Source organism: Ammodytes marinus (assembly GCF_949987685.1).
Source record: "Ammodytes marinus genome assembly, chromosome: 13".
Classification (NCBI taxonomy): domain Eukaryota; kingdom Metazoa; phylum Chordata; class Actinopteri; order Uranoscopiformes; family Ammodytidae; genus Ammodytes; species Ammodytes marinus.
The window spans coordinates 31,381,164-31,399,722 of NC_137217.1; the positions used below are offsets into that span (position 1 = coordinate 31,381,164).

Below are 18,559 nucleotides of genomic sequence, written 5' to 3' on the forward strand. Positions count from 1 at the left end.
ATAGACAGACAGATAGACAGATAGTGAATTAATCTAAATATTTCTTTTTTTCAACTTTGTTTATTGATTTTCACATATGAAGGTGTTACGAACATTCATCCAGAAATGTCATTGTATCGAGGTAGGAACAATCACAAACAACACACAAACAATCTAACTTTTCTTAAAACTTACTCACATGTTTGGTCCAAATCAGTGAATATCTGTTTACAGAGCCTAGATGAGGGAGGGAGGGATGGATGGATGGATGGATGGATGGATGGACGGATGGATGGATGGATGGATAGATAGATAGATAGATAGATAGATAGATAGATAGATAGATAGATAGATAGATAGATAGATAGATAGATAGATAGATAGATAGATAGATAGATAGATAGATAGATATCTACCTGTCCGTACAGGTAGTGGATTGTGAGGAGACATTCACCGATTTTGACAAAAAGTGATTTGAATTCCTACATTTGTTATTTTGCGTTTTTTTTCCCCAAGGAGTGGTGTTCCATTACCGTGACGCCTCCAGTCGTTACGCCTTCACGTTTGAACGGGCCCGGGACGCGTGTGAGGAGATCGGGGCTGCGATGGCCTCTCCTGACCAGCTGCTCGCCGCCTACCACAGCGGCTACGAGCAGTGTGACGCAGGCTGGCTGTCTGACGGGTCTGTGAGGTAAGAGAGTGAGTGAGTGAGTGAGTGAGTGAGTGAGTGAGTGAGTGAGTGAGTGAGTGAGTGAGTGAGTGAGTGAGTGAGTGAGTGAGTGAGTAAGTAAGTAAGTAAGTAAGTAAGTAAGTAAGTAGGTAGGTAGGTAGGTAGGTAGGTAGGTAGGTAGGTAGGTAGGTAAGTAAGTAAGTAAGTAAGTAAGTAAGTACAATTTATTTATAAAGTGCTTTTCACAGACAGGGTCACAGTGTTTTACAGTGTGCATAGAAAATAAAAGCACAGTGAAATACTAGTAAATCGTCTTTTTTGTCAGTGCACACACAGTACAGACAGGTAGCGGATCGTGAGGAGATATTCACTGATTTTGACAACAAGCGTTCTCCAGAATCACTGACTGCACCTTTCACAGTCACTCAAAGACGGGCTCGAACAAGTGTCATGTGTTGTGTTCGAGTGCTGCCACCATAGAACAAAAGGCACTTGGTGTTTGTTTCAATGCTGTGCGTGCCGTGTACATTCAAGCCCCAACCTCAGCGATTTTTACCAGCATCCAATAAGGAAGTGACCACAACTGTAGTAACTAGGAAGTGCCACTAGGGGGGTGGTGTCAAGACCGAGCAGTTTTTCTTTGACTCACTTGTTAGACAGGCCGTTTTCAAAGTCTTATTAAACCTATTTACAGCCTGGGCCACGAAACCATTTTAGTCTGTATGTTTAGGTCATATCTCCATGACAACACTGAGGGGGATGAATTTTTTTGTCCCACGCTAGTTTTTATTCTTTTGGAGGTTAAAATGTATTGGCGCGATTTCTTGAGTGACAGCTCTCCGCCCGTTGTCCCTCACTTTGCCTCGGAGGTATACGTCAGCTATCTCCCTCCCCCACAAAATGGCGACGCGCACGAACCAGGATTATTGGATGCCGTGTGAATAACTGAGGTCAGCCCGGATGCTACATCCATATTATTTACTATCTTTGTGTACATTTCAATATGATATGTTTCCCCTTGCACAGATATCCGATCCAGATGCCTAGAGAGGGCTGTTTCGGGGACATGGACGGATTACCGGGAGTGAGGAACTACGGACTGCTGGAGCCTGATGAGCTCTATGACGTCTACTGCTACGTGGAGAATATTGAGGGTGAGAATCTATACATCTATATCTATATATTAGAGGTGGGCATAGATTAATTTTTTTAATCTAGATTAATCTAGATTAATTTTGAAATTAATCTAGATTAATCTAGATTAAAATGGCTCATTTGAATTCATTCATAATATGTGTGTGCTCCTAAATAATGACTCAAAGTAAGTCTTTGAGAACGTGTTTCTCAAGCCAGGTGGCGCATCAGACCAGGGGCTCATCTTCTGTTTCCAACATGCATCACAAACTGCTTGAGGAAGCTGTTCTACTATGATAATTGGTGATGAAAATAAATAATGTTCAACAAGATGTACTTGTGTTTACAAACTGTTTATTCAGTTAAACATGAACTTTGAACTGTAGGCCATAAGAGGTAACGATGAATTGTTTAGGGCTGCAACTAACGATTATTTCAATAATCGATTAATCGGTCGATTATTTTTTCGATTAATCGATGAATCGGATAAAAAAAATAAACATTTGTAAATGCTGCATCTTTATTCAAAAACTGAACATTACTTCAAATTCACAGTGCACACTGAAGTGTCAAAACACCAGGTTATTGCTCCAACGTCCCGGAACTATTAAAAGTAATATTAAATGATAAAAAATTAATAATAAACTTAACTGGGATAACACAAAAAAAAACATACAATGTATGATATACATTTATACAGTATAAGGGATGTCCATGGTAAACCAGTCAACCGATAATATTTTTAACCGGTAAATACTAACGGTTAAAAAAATTAAATCATCTTAATTTCTCTCAGATGACAGGAGAGTTAATTTGTATTGATATTGATACCATTTTCAAGACTCCTTAACGATCCAAGTCTTTATTGATATCAAAATTGATAATTTTCTATTATTTTGTTGAAATAGAACTTGTATTATTGCTTTAATTGCTGATATGATCATAGCTCAAGATAGGACATTAAACAGGTCATAATTCCATTCCATCTTTACTATCTATTTTATCTTGCTGGGAAAACAAGTTTCGCCAAAATCTCAAATTTCTTTTTTTTTGTGTTGCATTTGAACACATCAATCATATTACTGAGCCGGCCTGAACACATCACAGTTGACATGTTTGCTACTTTTTTTAAGCTAACTAGCTTTATATCCTTCCGATTTTAACATGGATTTAAAATCTGGATCACTATTTTTAACTGACGGGACTTTCTACACCGTTCGGTTGTATGATTACTGCCGCTGCATTGAATGACTGTTGATGCGCCGATGCCGATTCTCCGAGCACGTCTGCACACCGTCTGCAGCAGCAGCTGACAGAGTTTTTTTGGACTAGACGGATACTGAGTTGATGGAGTTTTTTTTAACCCAAAGAAAGCAAAGGTACAACACTTTTATATAGGCCTGCAGTCCAGTGTTAGATATGACCAAAATACAAGCTGTGGCCGCTCACACTATAGCTTTCCCGCACGTGAAGCGAGCCTTCACGTGCGGAAGGGGGTTCACCCCGACGGCGAACAGCATCTCCCCTGAGCCGAACAGGAGGTGGAATTAAGAGATTAACGGCGATATTTTTTTTATCGCCCGATAAGAGTTTTGCGTTAACGCAGCCGTTAACGCCGTTATCGGCCCACCACTACTATATATATTTATTTATTTTTCATCTTAACTTATTCCAGAAATCACAAACAACAATAGTGAGGCTGAGAGTTTATATATATTATTTTTTCAAGGAGGGTCACAACCTAAACTTACAGAGGCTAGGCTGTGTTTGTAAACCAGATGATAGACTCATATTTTCCCTGGTCTCTCCCTCTGTGTATAATATGAAGATGAGGTTCTGTTCAGCCTAGGTTCTGTAAACGGTAACAGGTAGCGGATAGTGAGGAGATATTAACTGATTTTCTTTCCGGGAAGTCCGCTGTCTCTCTTTGTGTGTAGTATACACAAAGGCTCTGTAAAGGGGAATATAACCAGATGTAGACCAGATTGTAGACTGATTTTCCTGCCCCCTGTCTCTCCCTGTGTGTGTGTGTGTGTGTGTGTGTGTGTGTGTGTGTGTGTGTGTGTGTGTGTGTGTGTGTGTGTGTGTGTGTGTGTGTGTGTGTGTGTGTGTGTGTGTGTGTGTGTGTGTGTGTGTGTGTGTGTGTGTGTGTGTGTGTGTGTGTATAACATCCAGGTGAGGTGTTCCACGGCTCTGCCCCGGATCGGTTCACCTTCTGGGAGGCCAAAGCGTTCTGCCTGGGCCTGGGAGCGGAGCTGAGCAGCACAGCGCAGCTCTACGCAGCCTGGAGCGACGGCCTGAACCACTGCAGCCCGGGGTGGCTCGCAGACGGCAGCGTGCGATACCCCATAGTCACCCCTAGGGAGCGCTGTGGGGGAGGGGACCCTGGGGTCAGGACTGTGTATCTACACAGCAACCAGACAGGCTTTCCAGAGGCACACAGCCAACATGATGTCTACTGCTTTAAGAGTAAGGGAACCATATTGTTAAGAATATTTTTGTGTAAAGTTCATAATTTTTGTTGCAAGTGGTTCTTAGCATTGCCTGGGATCTTGCGGTATTTGGCCAAATGTATCTTTGTTGTCAAAAGTTTTAGAGCAGCCCAATTCTCTCAACATGATGTCTACTGCTATAGAAGCAAGGGAGCAATCTAGTAGGTATTGTTCTTGTTGTGAAAGTAGTAACCAACTTGGCATTGGGATCTTGATATACTTGACAAAACATACAATACTAGTTTTAGAAGAGCCCGTTTCCTCTAGTTACCGAAGTACAGATACATAACTACATACAGGCTTTCCAGAGGCACACACACAACATGATGTCTACTGCTTTAAGAGTAAGAGAACTATCTTGGTTTTAATGTTTTGTGCTCCATACTATGATACTATGGTCAAGAGCCGTAAATAAATGAAATACATTTTTTGTTCATAGTTTTTTGTTTGTTTGTTGTTATATGTAATTTATGATCAAAAAATTATTTATGTAATTTATGAGGAAAAATGAGACTGTTTCAGAAATATTTCAAAGTTCCTCGTAGCTCCTTTTAAATAACATGATCTCATTCTGCTTTGTTTCCCAGGTGATAACGGCCCTTACACAGAATCTCCTCAGGATGGATTTCTCGCCACTGAACCAGAAGACATTGGGCAGGACATTGTGTTCTTAACTAGCCCCACACAGGAAGGGGAGGAACTCAAAAGCCCAAATAAGGGAACAGAAAAGGCCCGCGAGGTGATCCGACTTGCCCATACAGCCGTTCCCGTAAAGCACAACCCTGCGGAGCCCCAACCAATAACGTTCGGTCACTATGACAAGGAACCATTGCTTACTGTTGTAGACCTCCGACAGTCCGTTACTACTCCAATTGATCAAATAGAAGAAGAAGAGCGCATCGAGAGGGCCAGCTACCAACCAGCGCCGGAAGAAAACACAAACACAAATCAACTAGCAACAACAACAACAACATCTCCTAAATCTGATGACACTGGCATAGCAACTGCTGGTGAAGATTCAACTTCACCGTCAACTTTTGCAACAATCCTAGAGAAGATTTTTAACGTCAAAGATACTTGGGAGCGAATACAGAAGGCAATCTACCCCGAGACCCACAGCCCAACAAGCACAGATCAAGAAGAGTCTCATAAAGCTACAACAACTTCTCCTAATACTGACGGTGTAGAAAGAGTTGATGATGATTTGACTGTATCCACAACTGATGCATTACTTCTAGAAGAGCACGTAGAGAAAGCCAGTTATCCCGAGGCCTATCTAGTACCTGAACACATCGCAAACACAGATCATGAAGAATCTCACATAGATACAACAACTTCTCTAAATACTGATGAAACTGGCATAGAAGGTCTTGGTGAAGATTTGACTGTACCCACAACTGATGGGACAATTATAGAGAAGGCCCTACATGTAGAAGATACTTTGGAGCACATAGAGAAAGCCAGATATCCCGACTCATATCTAGTACCTGAACACAACACACACACAGATCATGAAAAGTCTTCTACAACAACTTATCCAAAGACCCAAGATGTAGAAAAAGTTGATGATGATTCCATTTTACCTACAACTGATGTGACAATTCTAGACAAGGCCCTACATGTAGAAGATACTTTGGAGCACGTAGAAAAGGCCAGCTATCCCGACTCACATCTAGTACCTGAACACATCGCAAACATAGATCATGAAGAGTCTGACGTAGCAACAACAATGTCTTCAAAGAAACATGGCTTAGAAAAAGTTGATGCAACTGATGTGACAATTCTAGATAAGACAATCAATGTAGAAGATACTTTGGAGCACACAGAGAAAGCCAGTTATCCTGACTCCTATCTAGTACCTGAACACATCGCAAACACAGATCATGAAGAATCCCACGTTGCTACAACAACTTATCATAAGACCCATGGCGTAGAAAAAGTTGATGAAGATTCCACTTTACCTACAACTGATGTGACAATTCTAGACAAGGTCTTACATGTAGACGATACTTTAGAGCACATAGAGAAAGCCAGTTATCCTGACTCCTATCTAGTACCTGAACACACCACAAACACAGATCATGAAAAGTCTCACATAGCTACAACAACTTATCAAAAGACTGATGGCATAGTAGGTCTTGGTCAAGATTTGACTTCACCCACAACTGATGGGACAATTCTAGAGAAGTTGCTAAACGTAGAAGATACTTTGGAGCACAAAGAGAAAGCCAGTTATCCCGACTCATATCTAGTACCTGAACACAACACACACACAGATCATGAAGAATCTCACGTAGCAACAACTTATCAAAAGACCCATGATGTAGAAAAAGTTCATGAGGATTTGACTTTACCCACAACTGATGCTACAATTCTAGAAAGCGTAGACCCCCTAGAACATCATATTTCTGGGATTGAAAGCCTTGATACGCCAGCTGTCAATGCAACATCTGAAACTGAAAATGCATCTGAGCTTCTCAATAGCTCTTTGGAGGCTCCTCAAGATGGCGACCTTCCAGTTCTACAAGAGGAACACACCCAAGAAATCGCCTCCGAAACAGAGCTTGTCTATTCGACCCATTCGTACTATGTTTCAGGGCACACAAAAGACGCCAGCACTGATGCATTACCACTGACTATCTCACCGAATACTGAAGGAATAGATGTTCACACTACCACTACATTGTTAACGTCGTTTGAGGACAGTATGCATGAGAACAATGCAACTGAAGAGCATTCTGGACATGAGGAGGAACATCCTATTTCAGATGATGAGATTCATGACCATGTGACTCAACGTTTGGATGGTTTGGACACTTCCACAACATCTGACCTGCACCCTACGTCTGATTCAGGTAAGTGTACAATCAGGTTTATAAATAGCAGGACGTTTTAGGGACCTGATATTCTATTTCTAGCCATATATGGTCTACAGATGTACCATTGGTTGGGTAGGAAAAAAATTAAATTTGACAAGATAGATAGAGCGCGTACCATATTGGCTCAGGCCTTCGTTGCAGTGGTCGCGGGTTCAAATCCGACCCGTGGACCTTTACAGCATGTCATCCCCCTCTCTCTCTCTCTCTCTCTCTCTCTCTCTCTCTCTCTCTCGCTCTCTGTCTGTCTCCCCATTTCAACTCTGTACCAGCAAATAAAGCTTGAAAATGCCAAAAAAATAACCTTTAAAGAAAGATGGTGATGCCATGTTTTTACCTATCACCCCTACAACGTTGCTAAAAAATATATATATCCTCACAAATATATAAAATGTAGTCAGCATTAAAATATATAAATGGCTATAAATTAAGAATGCATTGAGGGATTTTTGTAAAATTTAGCACAGACATACACTTGGACTCAAGGGTAAACTGACCACATTTTGAAGGTTTCAGTGACCTTTTACCATATTGTAGCTTCTTAGGAGGTTAAAGACATACTTCACTGGTGGAAATATGAAGTTGTATTGAACTCTGAGATCCTATGTAGTATAAATGTGCAAACATTTTAGAAATCATTTCATCCTAGCCTGAGAAAAGGCAGAAAGAGTGTGTTATGGTCTCACTGTCTAACCCTACATTTTCCCATGCTTGACATCACACATGGTAATATGTATGGTTAGGATTAACAGGACAGCTGGGCCAAGGGAAGACTGAGGGAAGAAAAACCTCATTCATTATATTATAATAGCAATTTTATAATGATAGAACGCCGGTCCCGTATGGGTGAAGTATTCCTTTAACCTTCTTCAAAGCATTGCTGACCACCGCTGGACTTTCACTAGAATGTCTAGTTAACTTAAAATAATTTAATTTTCCTTCAACAGATTTGGATCCTGCTCAAGGGAACCTCGGTGTAACTATAGAAACATCCATTCCAGGTGACCATGGTGATACGGAATCAGCACCAGATGATGCAAGCGACCATAGTGGAGACAGCCAGCCTACAACTGAAATCAACACAGTCACACATAAATCCAGTGATCCAGGCATTTTGTTGACGCATGAAGTCGAATCGGAAAGTTCCCTGGAATCCCCGGTATCTGTAACCATATCTCCCACTGCTATGGAGGTTGAGGCCCCTTACCAAGAGATTATAACTTTCATACCCGAGAATAATGCTTCGTCTGGGGCAAAGGACCTTCACGAAGACACCCTGGATGAAATTGAACAAGAGGGATTAGGAGAAAGTCCAGAAGTACTTCTAAGTACAACTCACAATATCACGGACGCACAAGAATCCAGGGAAGGATCTAGCGAATTGTCCGGAGAATTACCAGAGGTGAAACCAGAATTTCTTGTTCATAAAATAAGATCATTTTTTGTCATTGTGCTTTACAGTATATCTTTGGGTTCCTTATCGCGTCACGTTGGAGAATTTTGATTCAGTGTCTCTAGAATTATTGACATTATTACATACTGTACATTTAGAATAAAATTATAAGAAATTAACAGCAAGCATCAGCAAATAAGATAACACACACTTTTCGCATCTACTGTTCAACATAGTTGAACTTCTGACACCAAGTAAATGTTGTGACCTTAAGTTCAGTCACTTTATTAGTCAATGGTTACATTGAAATGTGTATTTCCGTATATCCCCTCTCAAGTTCCCACACTCCAGAGGGGGTCAGAGCGCAGGGTCAGCCATAGTACAGCGCCCCTGGAGCAGTTTGGGGTTAAGTGTCTTGCTCAAGGACACAATGGTAGAGATGGTGGGCACAGTAGAGGCAATACCAGCCTCTGCTAGATTTACAACTAACACCCTCCTGTCCGGTGCCGGGGATCGAACCAGCGACCTCATGGTTACTGGTCGGCCACCTTTCCTACCATCCGACCTCAATGTGTCCATATAGTCGCCCCCGATAAAGGCCCATTCTGAGCCAAGAAGAAACCCAGGGACACACTGCTGACATTATACATAACCTCATGTAAAGAGTATTTTATATTTATTTTATAGATCTGTTTGAACATCTTTAAGGATGCATTTCTCGGCATGTTTTCAGAGGGTGTCAAGAAGATCAAATTTTTTATTTTTTATTTTTTTTACCTTTATTTATACAGGTAAATCCCATTGAGACCGAAGACTCTTTTTCAAGGGAGACCTGAAATAATGAACAACATACACACATCTGTACTTTTTCTTTTTTTCTCTCTCTTTTCTTAGTTCATATGTATTGTCTGGTGTTGTTTGTTTGTTTGCTTATTGTTAAAAAAAAATGTAAACCAAAATAAAAAGAATTATAGAAAAAAAGAAAAAAAAACCCAGGGATGTGTTGTGTGTCTTCTGCAGGCAACGGAAGGTGATGATGTCATCCAGGGCAATGCAACTCTATCAACGCAACTCACTACTGACAGAACCGAAAGCACGGATTCACCACGCACTACGAGAGATGTTAAAATCACAGTGACCCCTGACCGGACCCCCACGCCAGGCCCGGAAACAGGGACCTCCTCATGCACCTCAGTAATAATTCTTAGAGATTAAAATTCAAGCAATGTTTGAATGCCTATGAGCAGCTTTCAGTTTGTGTTATTTTTAGTCGCCCCCTTTGGACATAAGCGGTAGTGTTTTTTTTAACTACGAAAGCTGTAAAAAATAGCGTTCTTTGCACTGATGGTCTCGTTTGCTGTCACATGTTATTTATGATCATCAGAGGGAAAATGAGACTGTATCAGAAATATTTAAAAGTTCCTCGTAGCACCTATAATGAAAGTATAGGTTACAATCAATCGTTTTTCGAACTTGTAAACCAAGTGTTGGACCGTTTATTTAGATGTGTGGGTTTCACTGTATGTTAATATCACTGTTTGTATTATCTCTGTCCACTTGTTTCATCTTTTTCTTTTATTGGTTTTAAAATAAAATGTTTTATCTTCACTTGTTCAAAACAGCACGAGTCTCGATCGGATCTGGAATACGGCGCCATGACTCCTGTTGCCAAGGAGATAGATGATGTAACTATGAGGCAAGAAGCTGAGACTGAAATCACCACGACGACAAGCAACATCGATGGTGAGTTTGAAGGAATACTTCAACCAAAAACCTGTCACGTAGCGCAAACACTCACCCTTGTAAAAAATATAATAAAAAAAAAATTCTAATTGTCCACAGCAACTTCTGAAACCACTACTGCATCATAATCCCCTTCTCAGAGGAGTGAATGATACGCTGCCAGTCTGTCCTTGTCTTTGGGAGTGGCAGCAGTGTTAATAGTGATGCAACTATATAGTATACTACAGGATTAAGGGAGAAAATACTTGTAGGGCCGGTTTCACAGACATGGATTAAGCCTAGCCCTGGACTAAATGGAGTTTTGAATGGAGATTGTCCATTGAAAGTACAATTTAGTCCAGAACTAGGCTTAATCCATGTCTGTGAAACCGGCCCATTATGTTTGGGGTCCACAGTTTTGTGCTATGCCCCTGCTTCAAAGTACTAAAAGTTGGGTCTTCTCAACCTCCCAACCCACCTTTTTACACACCAACGCCAATTCACGCACATATACAAGTTCCCTCCCTCACCCCTACTGTCCTTTATTTTATCTATTTTTTATTTTTTTACGTTTTGGCTATATTTTCACTAATTTCTAAAGATGGATTTCAGTTTTGTTTTTTGTGCTATTTTAATGTTTTTATTTCGATCTCTAAATGATCTATGAACTACAACTATACAGCTGAGAAAGAGCTGTAAACACTGTGAATATGACTTTGTAAATGTTGCTAAAACTGAAATAAATATCAAGTTGGAAAAAAAAGCACTAAAAGTTTATATAATTAACTGAAATGTGTATAAAGAATTTGTTTTTAATGACCTGGCTGGTTAAAGCTGCAGTGTGTAGAATTTTGGGTTTTATTTCCTAGCAGATTTTGTAGAAAGTAATTATAATATCCATAAATACATTTAATTTAGTGCATAATAGCTGCAAAAAATGTTTAGACTTATTATTTTTTTCCTTAGAAAGGGTCTCATATATGTCCAAATTTCTCCATACCTTGGACCAAGGCCTAGTGGTTGCCATGTTGAAAGTGTCATAGTTGGAATGTCATCAGGTGCATTGTTTAGAATTTAGAATAGTTCTTGTCCTTGAAGGCCACTGTAGCTTATTATTATTATTCAAAAGGGTTGGGGTTACCCAGGGAGCGCTGAATTCTAGAACTTTCTAGAACTTTCTTGATGATGTCATGTTACACACTGCACCTTTAAATAAAGGTAAAAAATAAAATAAATAAGATATAATTAACTGCCTCTACAGCGCACGCATCAGACAGTGTTGAGGGGCAGAGCAGCACGGACGAGCCTTCAGCCACAATCTGCTCCTGTCACCCGGACGACGAGAAAAGCGCCGGGTCATCTGACAGCGGTGACCTCGTCAGTGATGTCATCAGTGACCTCATCAGTGATGTCACAGCCACCGAGTTCCCAGAGTATTTACAGACAGAAGCCGAAGAGCAAAGTGTCATGGCCGAATCCAGACCGGATGTCAAGGTTTCAACTGGTGTCAAACAAGGAGAGACTTCAGGTACCCGCACATTCACTTTAGTATTTTATTTGTTTAAATATATATTTTTTTTTGATTTTTCCTATTTTATAAGAACACAAACACACAACTGTAAAAGTGAACACACACAAAAGACAAAATCTGATTGAAAATAAATGTTGATTTAATATTATAAATCTTGCCCTGCGTTCCAAATCACATACTCTTTCTTTTTACTACACTACATACTAAAGTACTTTTTTTCATTTTGTCAGAAATAAAGACGAATACTCCAAAATGCTATTGGAGTTAGTGGGGCATTTATGTATTTTCAGCATACTACAATTGACGTGCATGTATTGGGACATCCTAAATCTGGCATACTAAATAGTGTGGAAGTATGGGGATTGGAACGCAGGGTTAGTTTAAGAAACTTGGACATGTATAAAGCAAGTGATAGGTCCTGTACCTGATGTAACAGCTCCCTCTGCTGGTGAATTACTGTAGTGCAATTCCAGTCAAACCCTTTTTGAACCATGACACAAACACACACATCATTTTAGGTGTTGTTTGTGTAATTGTGAATTGATTGACCGATTGATTTTATCTGATAATTTTGATATAAAATATGAGCCGCACCCTGTGTCAAACATTAAACCTGCAGTGTGTAGAATTTTGGGTTTTATTTCCCAGCTGATTTTGTAGAAAGTAATTATAATATCCATAAGTACATTTAATTTAGTGCGTAATAGCTGAAATAATTTTTTTTAATACAATTTTTTTCCCCTTAGAAAGGGTCTCATACATGTCCATATTTCTGCATATTTTGGACCAAGACCTAGTGCCACCATCTTGAAAGTGTCATAGTTGGAATGTCATCAGGTGCATTGTTTAAAATGTAGAATTGTTCTTGTTCTTGAAGGCCACTGTAGCTTCTGTTATTATTCTAAAGGGTTGGGGTTATCCAGGGAGCGTTGCATTCTAGAACTTTGTAGAACTTTCTTGATGATGTCATACTACACACTGCACCTTTAACGTACATAAATAGTCAGGGATGACACGACAAGCCCAAAAGGCTTATTTCCATTGTGGTCCCTGTGAACGGTGTAAATGAATCGCCCTTGTTGAGATCAATAAAGTTGTCTGATATATCATTTCTAATACAACAGTTAATAACTTTCTATATGTGTGTATGTGTCTCCAGCTCCAGACTCCTGCCTGCTGAGCCCCTGTCTGAACGGAGGCACGTGTGTGGAGGGGGGATCCGTCAGGTGCCTTTGCTTGGCTGGTTATGGAGGAGAACTGTGCCAAACAGGTTCAGTATCTAGTCTTTAATGATCTTATTATAGACATACTGTACATATACACATAGACACACATATACTTAAAACTGCTGCAGCTGATTACATTATACACAGCTGCATCTAAAATAATTATAATATCAAAATTACAATATCAAAAAACAATTTTCTAAGACTTTTAACTAGTATTGTGTGTGTGTGTGTGTGTGTGTCTGTCTGTCTGTCTGTCTGCCTTTCTATCTATCTATCTATCTATCTATCTATCTATCTATCTATCTATCTATCTATCTATCTATCTATCTATCTATCTATCTATCTATCTATCTATCTATCTATCTATCTATCTATCTATCTATCTATCTATCTATCTATCTATCTATCTATCTATCTATCTAACTGTCTGTCTGTCTGTCTGTCTGTCTGTCTGTCTGTCTGTCTGTCTGTCTGTCTGCCTGCCTGCCTGCCTGCCTGCCTGTCTGTCTGTCTGTCTGTCTGTCTGTCTGTCTGTCTGTCCCCGTGTCCCGTACAGACGTGATCGTGTGTGAGCCTGGCTGGGTGAAGTTCCAGAGCTTCTGTTACCGTCAGTTCGTCCAGAGGCAGAGCTGGGAAGCCGCAGAGCAACACTGCCGTCTGTCTGGAGGCCATCTCCTCTCTGTCATGACACCTGAGGAGCAGAACTACATCAACGGTACAGAGAAAAAAACCATATATATAATATTAAGTCTCAATGCACTAAAAAGAAATATAAAAAGAGTATAAATAGTGTGGAGACTTTTGATGCATTCGGACTCATTTTTGATTCCTTTTATAAATATTCTATATTATTTTCTTATGACACCAGAGGAGCAGGACTACATCAACGGTGAAAATAATAATAATAATAATGATAATAATAATAATAATAATAATAATAATAATAATAATAATTTATAGAATTTATATAGCTCTTCGCTTTTAAGTCTCAAATTACCACTAGAAGAGAAAAGTGTGGAGACTTTTCATGCAGTTTTTTTTATACTGTTATGACACCACAGGAACAGAGAAAAATCATTAAATAAATTATGAAAGGGCGGCTGTGGTGAAGTGTGTAGGGCGGTCGTCCACTGGGTTACAGGGTCGGTGGTTCGATCCCCCGTCTCCCCGCCACATGTCCAAGTGTCCCTGGACAAAGAGACACTTAACCCTAAATGTCTCATGATAGTTAGCCTGCTGCTATCGGTGTATGAATGTGTGTGTGTGTGTATGGTAACGTGGGAGTGGGAACAGGTCTTCCTTGAAAAAGAGTCTCCGGTCTTAATTAGGCCTTTCACACCAAAAATAACCAAGTAAAGAGCCAGTTCCGGGCTGGTGCTGGGGCCAGTTCAAAACTGGTTACAGCCTTATCCCAGTTATGAACCGGTTGGTTTCACAACGACCAGAGCCAGCCATGGAGCCGGCAAGAGAGCAACGTCATGACGTCACTGTAAACGTGTGTGTACGTCGCCCGACGCCGCTGCTCTCGTGGCTAACGCTAAAGCTAGCGCTAGCTTTAAGCACAACAACAGCGGCGAATACGTCTTATTTTTACACGTGTTGGCTCTCGCTTTGCTTTCTTAAGCAAACAGGACCCATACAGCGTATTTTCGCCGGTCAATTTGATCGCTACGTTCGGTAATTATGTTATGTTTACGTCTCGTAGTAGCGGTGTTTTTAAATATGGCGGGCATGAGGTTTGAGTTGGTCTGGTTGGTCAGGATAATCCCTCCCCCGGCCGCTGGCGCAAGCAGTTCTTACCTCAAACCCTGCTCAATCCTGGGGCTGGGGTTGAACCGGTTTTTACAGCCCGGAGCCGGCTCTCTGGCGGTGTGAAACCAAAAAACTGGTTCTAGCTCGGAACTAGCCCGGAACTAGCTCCGATTTTGTGGCGGTGTGAAAGGCCTAATTTATGAGATTTACCTGTAGAAATCAAAGGTTATAGAAATGAAAGAGTCGAAGTTTTCGATTAGTAAGTCTCAAATTTACTTACAGTGATTATTTACATGTTTTAGAAAATATGAATTACTTCCACTTTTGAGATTTAGATTGTGGACATTATGAACGTTTCTGTCACTGTGGCCTAACCTAACATACACACTAACTGTTTATACTTCTTGTGTTGGTTATAAGATGAATTTGTTTTAACAGCGAGGCGTCTCCTTCTCATCCAGACTAGACACAACAGTCACTTTCATGTCTCTGCTCTTACTGAAAAAGCTTTTAGTTCTTAGAGAAATGCCACGGTGGGTTTGATGTTGGTATTTGGTCTGGCAACCCGGCAACGAGATAGTGATCTGACATTCCTTTGCACACTGCGGGTAAACTGTGGATCTAGTGAACTGATACTGTAGAGGCTAATATGTCTTTTTACAAAAGTAGAATTTTAAAAAAGTGGGTTGTAGAGTTGTAGCCCTTACCAGCTCATTCCAATGTTTATATTTTGGCATTAGGATGTCAACTTGGCGTCTTATGTATTAGGTGCTAAAAATAAAGTTACTTAGTAATTTAATATACGGTACTTAAATGTGGAGTGCAGTGATTCTGGAGAACGCTTGTTGTCAAAATCAGTGAATATCTCCTCATGATCCACTACCTGCTGTCCGTACTATTTATACGCTGAAAACAAAATCCAGTGTCAATACACAGCCTAGGCTCTGTAAACTGGTATGTAAACACATGTAATGTAAACAAAGTGGGCCCACAATAGCTGGCATCCTGCCCGTTTACAACAAGCGTTCTGCAGAATCTCTGACTCCACTACAGTACTGTGACCCCTCTCCTGTCTCATCCACTCAATGTCTTTTTACCCCTAGCACCTATTCATCTCGTTTGGTTTGTTGGGTGTGTATATGAGAATGTGTGTATATGTGTTTTTAATTTGATTAGTTCGTATTCATTTGATTGTACTTGCTCGTATGTATTTTGTTAAAGCACTTTGTAATCTATTGTTTTTAAAGGTGCTATAGTATACAGTATAACAAAAATATTATTATCATTATTATATCTTTGTATCTTCATATCTTTCCATGTTCAGACAGATACAGAGAGTATCAGTGGATCGGACTGAACGACAGAACTATTGAAGGAGATTTCCGCTGGTCGGACGGGAACCCTCTGGTAAGTTTTACTCAAAGATTCAAGATTCAAGAGGGTTTTATTAGTCACATACTCATACAGGATGCGCAGTTAAATGTTTCAGTGACGTGTGCTGTACTCCTGTGCTCAAAATAAAAATAAAATGCAATAAAAAGTATTTAAAAAAATGCAATAAAATAAAATAAAAGTTATATTTGAGTTATGGATAATTTACATATGCAATAGTAATGAAATGAAGAGTATTATATCTATACCTAAAGTCAAAAACTTCAAACTAGATGACAGTCCATAACTTTTATCTTTTGTATTGAGTATCATGAGATTATTCATACCATTAATAATGACATAATGTAGTTACATATACATTACCTCATGGTCATGTGCATCCTGCCGTCTCTCTTTCACTCGCTTCCTAAACAAATGCACGCGACACCGCCTAGCGCTATAGCAAAGATCTTTAGGACAGCAGGCGATGGATGGATAGATGGGTGGATGGATGGATGGATGGATGGATGGATGGATGGATGGATGGATGGATAGATAGATAGATAGATAGATAGATAGATAGATAGATAGATAGATAGATAGATAGATAGATAGATAGATAGATAGATAGATAGATAGATAGATAGATAGATAGATAGATAGATAGATAGATAGATGGATAGGTAGCAGGCACTGGTCTGGTAAAAACTCTACTGCTTTGGTCCAAAGGGTGCTCTACAATCAACAAAAAACTGAAAATTACTCGTAGTTACTTTAGAAATCACTCAAAATGCTTAATTCGAGAGAGAGAGACACAGAGAGAGAGAGAGAGAGAGAGAGAAAGAGAAAGAGAGGGAGAGGGAGAGAGAGAGAGAGACAGAGAGAGAGAAAGAGAAAGAGAGGGAGAGGGAGAGAGAGAGAGAGACAGACAGACAGACGGACAGACACCTGACTGTGTTTTACCCCCCTCAGCTGTATGAGAACTGGTACCGCGGGCAGCCCGACAGCTACTTCCTGTCCGGGGAGGATTGTGCCGTGATGGTTTGGCACGATGGCGGCCGCTGGAGCGACGTGCCCTGTAACTACCACCTGTCCTACACCTGCAAGAAGGGCGTGTGTGAGTCCGCTGTGTGTCATCTGTCACTCACACACGCCATACGCACACACACACACACACACACACGCACGCACGCACTCACAATGTGTGTGCACTAAGAAAGTATCCAGTATTAATACACAGCCTAGGTTCTGTAAATGGGCATGTTGCTAGCTACAGTGGGTTAGCAGAGCATATTTACAGAGCCTAGGCAGCCATTTTCTTTTCAGTGCACACACAGTACGGACAAGTTGTGGATCGCGAGGAGATATTCACTGATTTTGACAACAAGTATTCTCCAGAATCACTGACTGCACCTTTAAGGGAAGGTTCTAAGTGGCAACATCATTTCCCCCCCCTTGTTTTTCAGCGTTCTGTGGCGAGCCCCCGATGGTTCCCCACACCAAACTGTTTGGTAAGAAGCGTCCGAGATACGAGACTCACACCAAGGTTCGGTTGTACTGTGAGGACGGGTTTGTGCAGAAACGGAATCCTGTGATCACATGTCTGCCGGGCGGCCAATGGGAGGAGCCGATGATCGCCTGCATTCCAAGTACGTGAATCAACTGGAATGTAAAAAAGCTACATTGATATTTGTAAAATGCTTTTTTTTTTTTTTTAAGATTACTTTTGGGCATTTTTGCTTCATTAGATAGTTTTTTGTTGTAGAGACAGAGATGAAATGTGTCAGAGAGGGGAATGACATGCAGAGAACGACCCGGGCTGGATTCTAACCCGGGTCTGCTGTGAAGAGGAGAGACAGACAGACAGACAGACAGACAGACAGACAGACAGACAGACAGACAGACAGACAGACAGACAGACAGACAGACAGACAGACAGACAGACAGACAGACAGACAGACAGACAGACAGACAGACAGACAGAGAGAGAGAGAGGGGAATGACATGCAGAGAATGACCCGGTCTGGATTCTAACCCGGGTCTGCTGTGAAGAGGAGAGACAGACAGACAGACAGACAGACAGACAGACAGACAGACAGACAGACAGAGAGAGAGGGGAATGACATGCAGAGAATGACCCGGGCTGGATTCTAACCTGGGTGCCTTTAATGCATTTTATGGCTGTAATCATTTGCTTTTCTCCTCTTCTCCCAGCTGTAGCCCATTCTAAGGAGGCAGACGCGGTCACTCCCCCTCCCAGCCAGCGGGAGGCGGTGGTGGGAGTCATGGAGGTTGTGGGCACAGCCACAGAGAAAACTGCTCAATCCTTCTGGGACATAAAGTGGAATGTCTGAAGAAATTCTGCTTTTTTAAAATCTTTAAAACAATATTCCATCTCCTCTTTCCCGCT

The 18,559-nt window shown here is 40.8% G+C and overlaps 1 protein-coding gene across 1 annotated transcript in view; it reads left to right on the forward strand.

The window, feature by feature from the left end:
• bcan (brevican) overlaps nucleotides 1–18,503 on the forward strand; it is a gene marked incomplete at both ends in the record, with an annotated part of 21,716 nt that extends 3,213 nt beyond the window's left edge. Inside the window, 14 exons of the mRNA XM_080039670.1 lie at nucleotides 496–670; nucleotides 1,676–1,803; nucleotides 3,959–4,252; nucleotides 4,863–5,044; nucleotides 8,344–8,469; nucleotides 9,565–9,738; nucleotides 10,167–10,287; nucleotides 11,528–11,794; nucleotides 12,957–13,067; nucleotides 13,583–13,741; nucleotides 16,103–16,185; nucleotides 17,122–17,266; nucleotides 17,616–17,798; nucleotides 18,364–18,503. Of these exons, the coding sequence (XP_079895796.1) occupies nucleotides 496–670; nucleotides 1,676–1,803; nucleotides 3,959–4,252; nucleotides 4,863–5,044; nucleotides 8,344–8,469; nucleotides 9,565–9,738; nucleotides 10,167–10,287; nucleotides 11,528–11,794; nucleotides 12,957–13,067; nucleotides 13,583–13,741; nucleotides 16,103–16,185; nucleotides 17,122–17,266; nucleotides 17,616–17,798; nucleotides 18,364–18,503 (2,288 nt within the window). The remainder of the gene's footprint in view (nucleotides 1–495; nucleotides 671–1,675; nucleotides 1,804–3,958; nucleotides 4,253–4,862; nucleotides 5,045–8,343; nucleotides 8,470–9,564; nucleotides 9,739–10,166; nucleotides 10,288–11,527; nucleotides 11,795–12,956; nucleotides 13,068–13,582; nucleotides 13,742–16,102; nucleotides 16,186–17,121; nucleotides 17,267–17,615; nucleotides 17,799–18,363) is intronic.
• Between the last annotated feature and the right edge of the window lie 56 nt (nucleotides 18,504–18,559).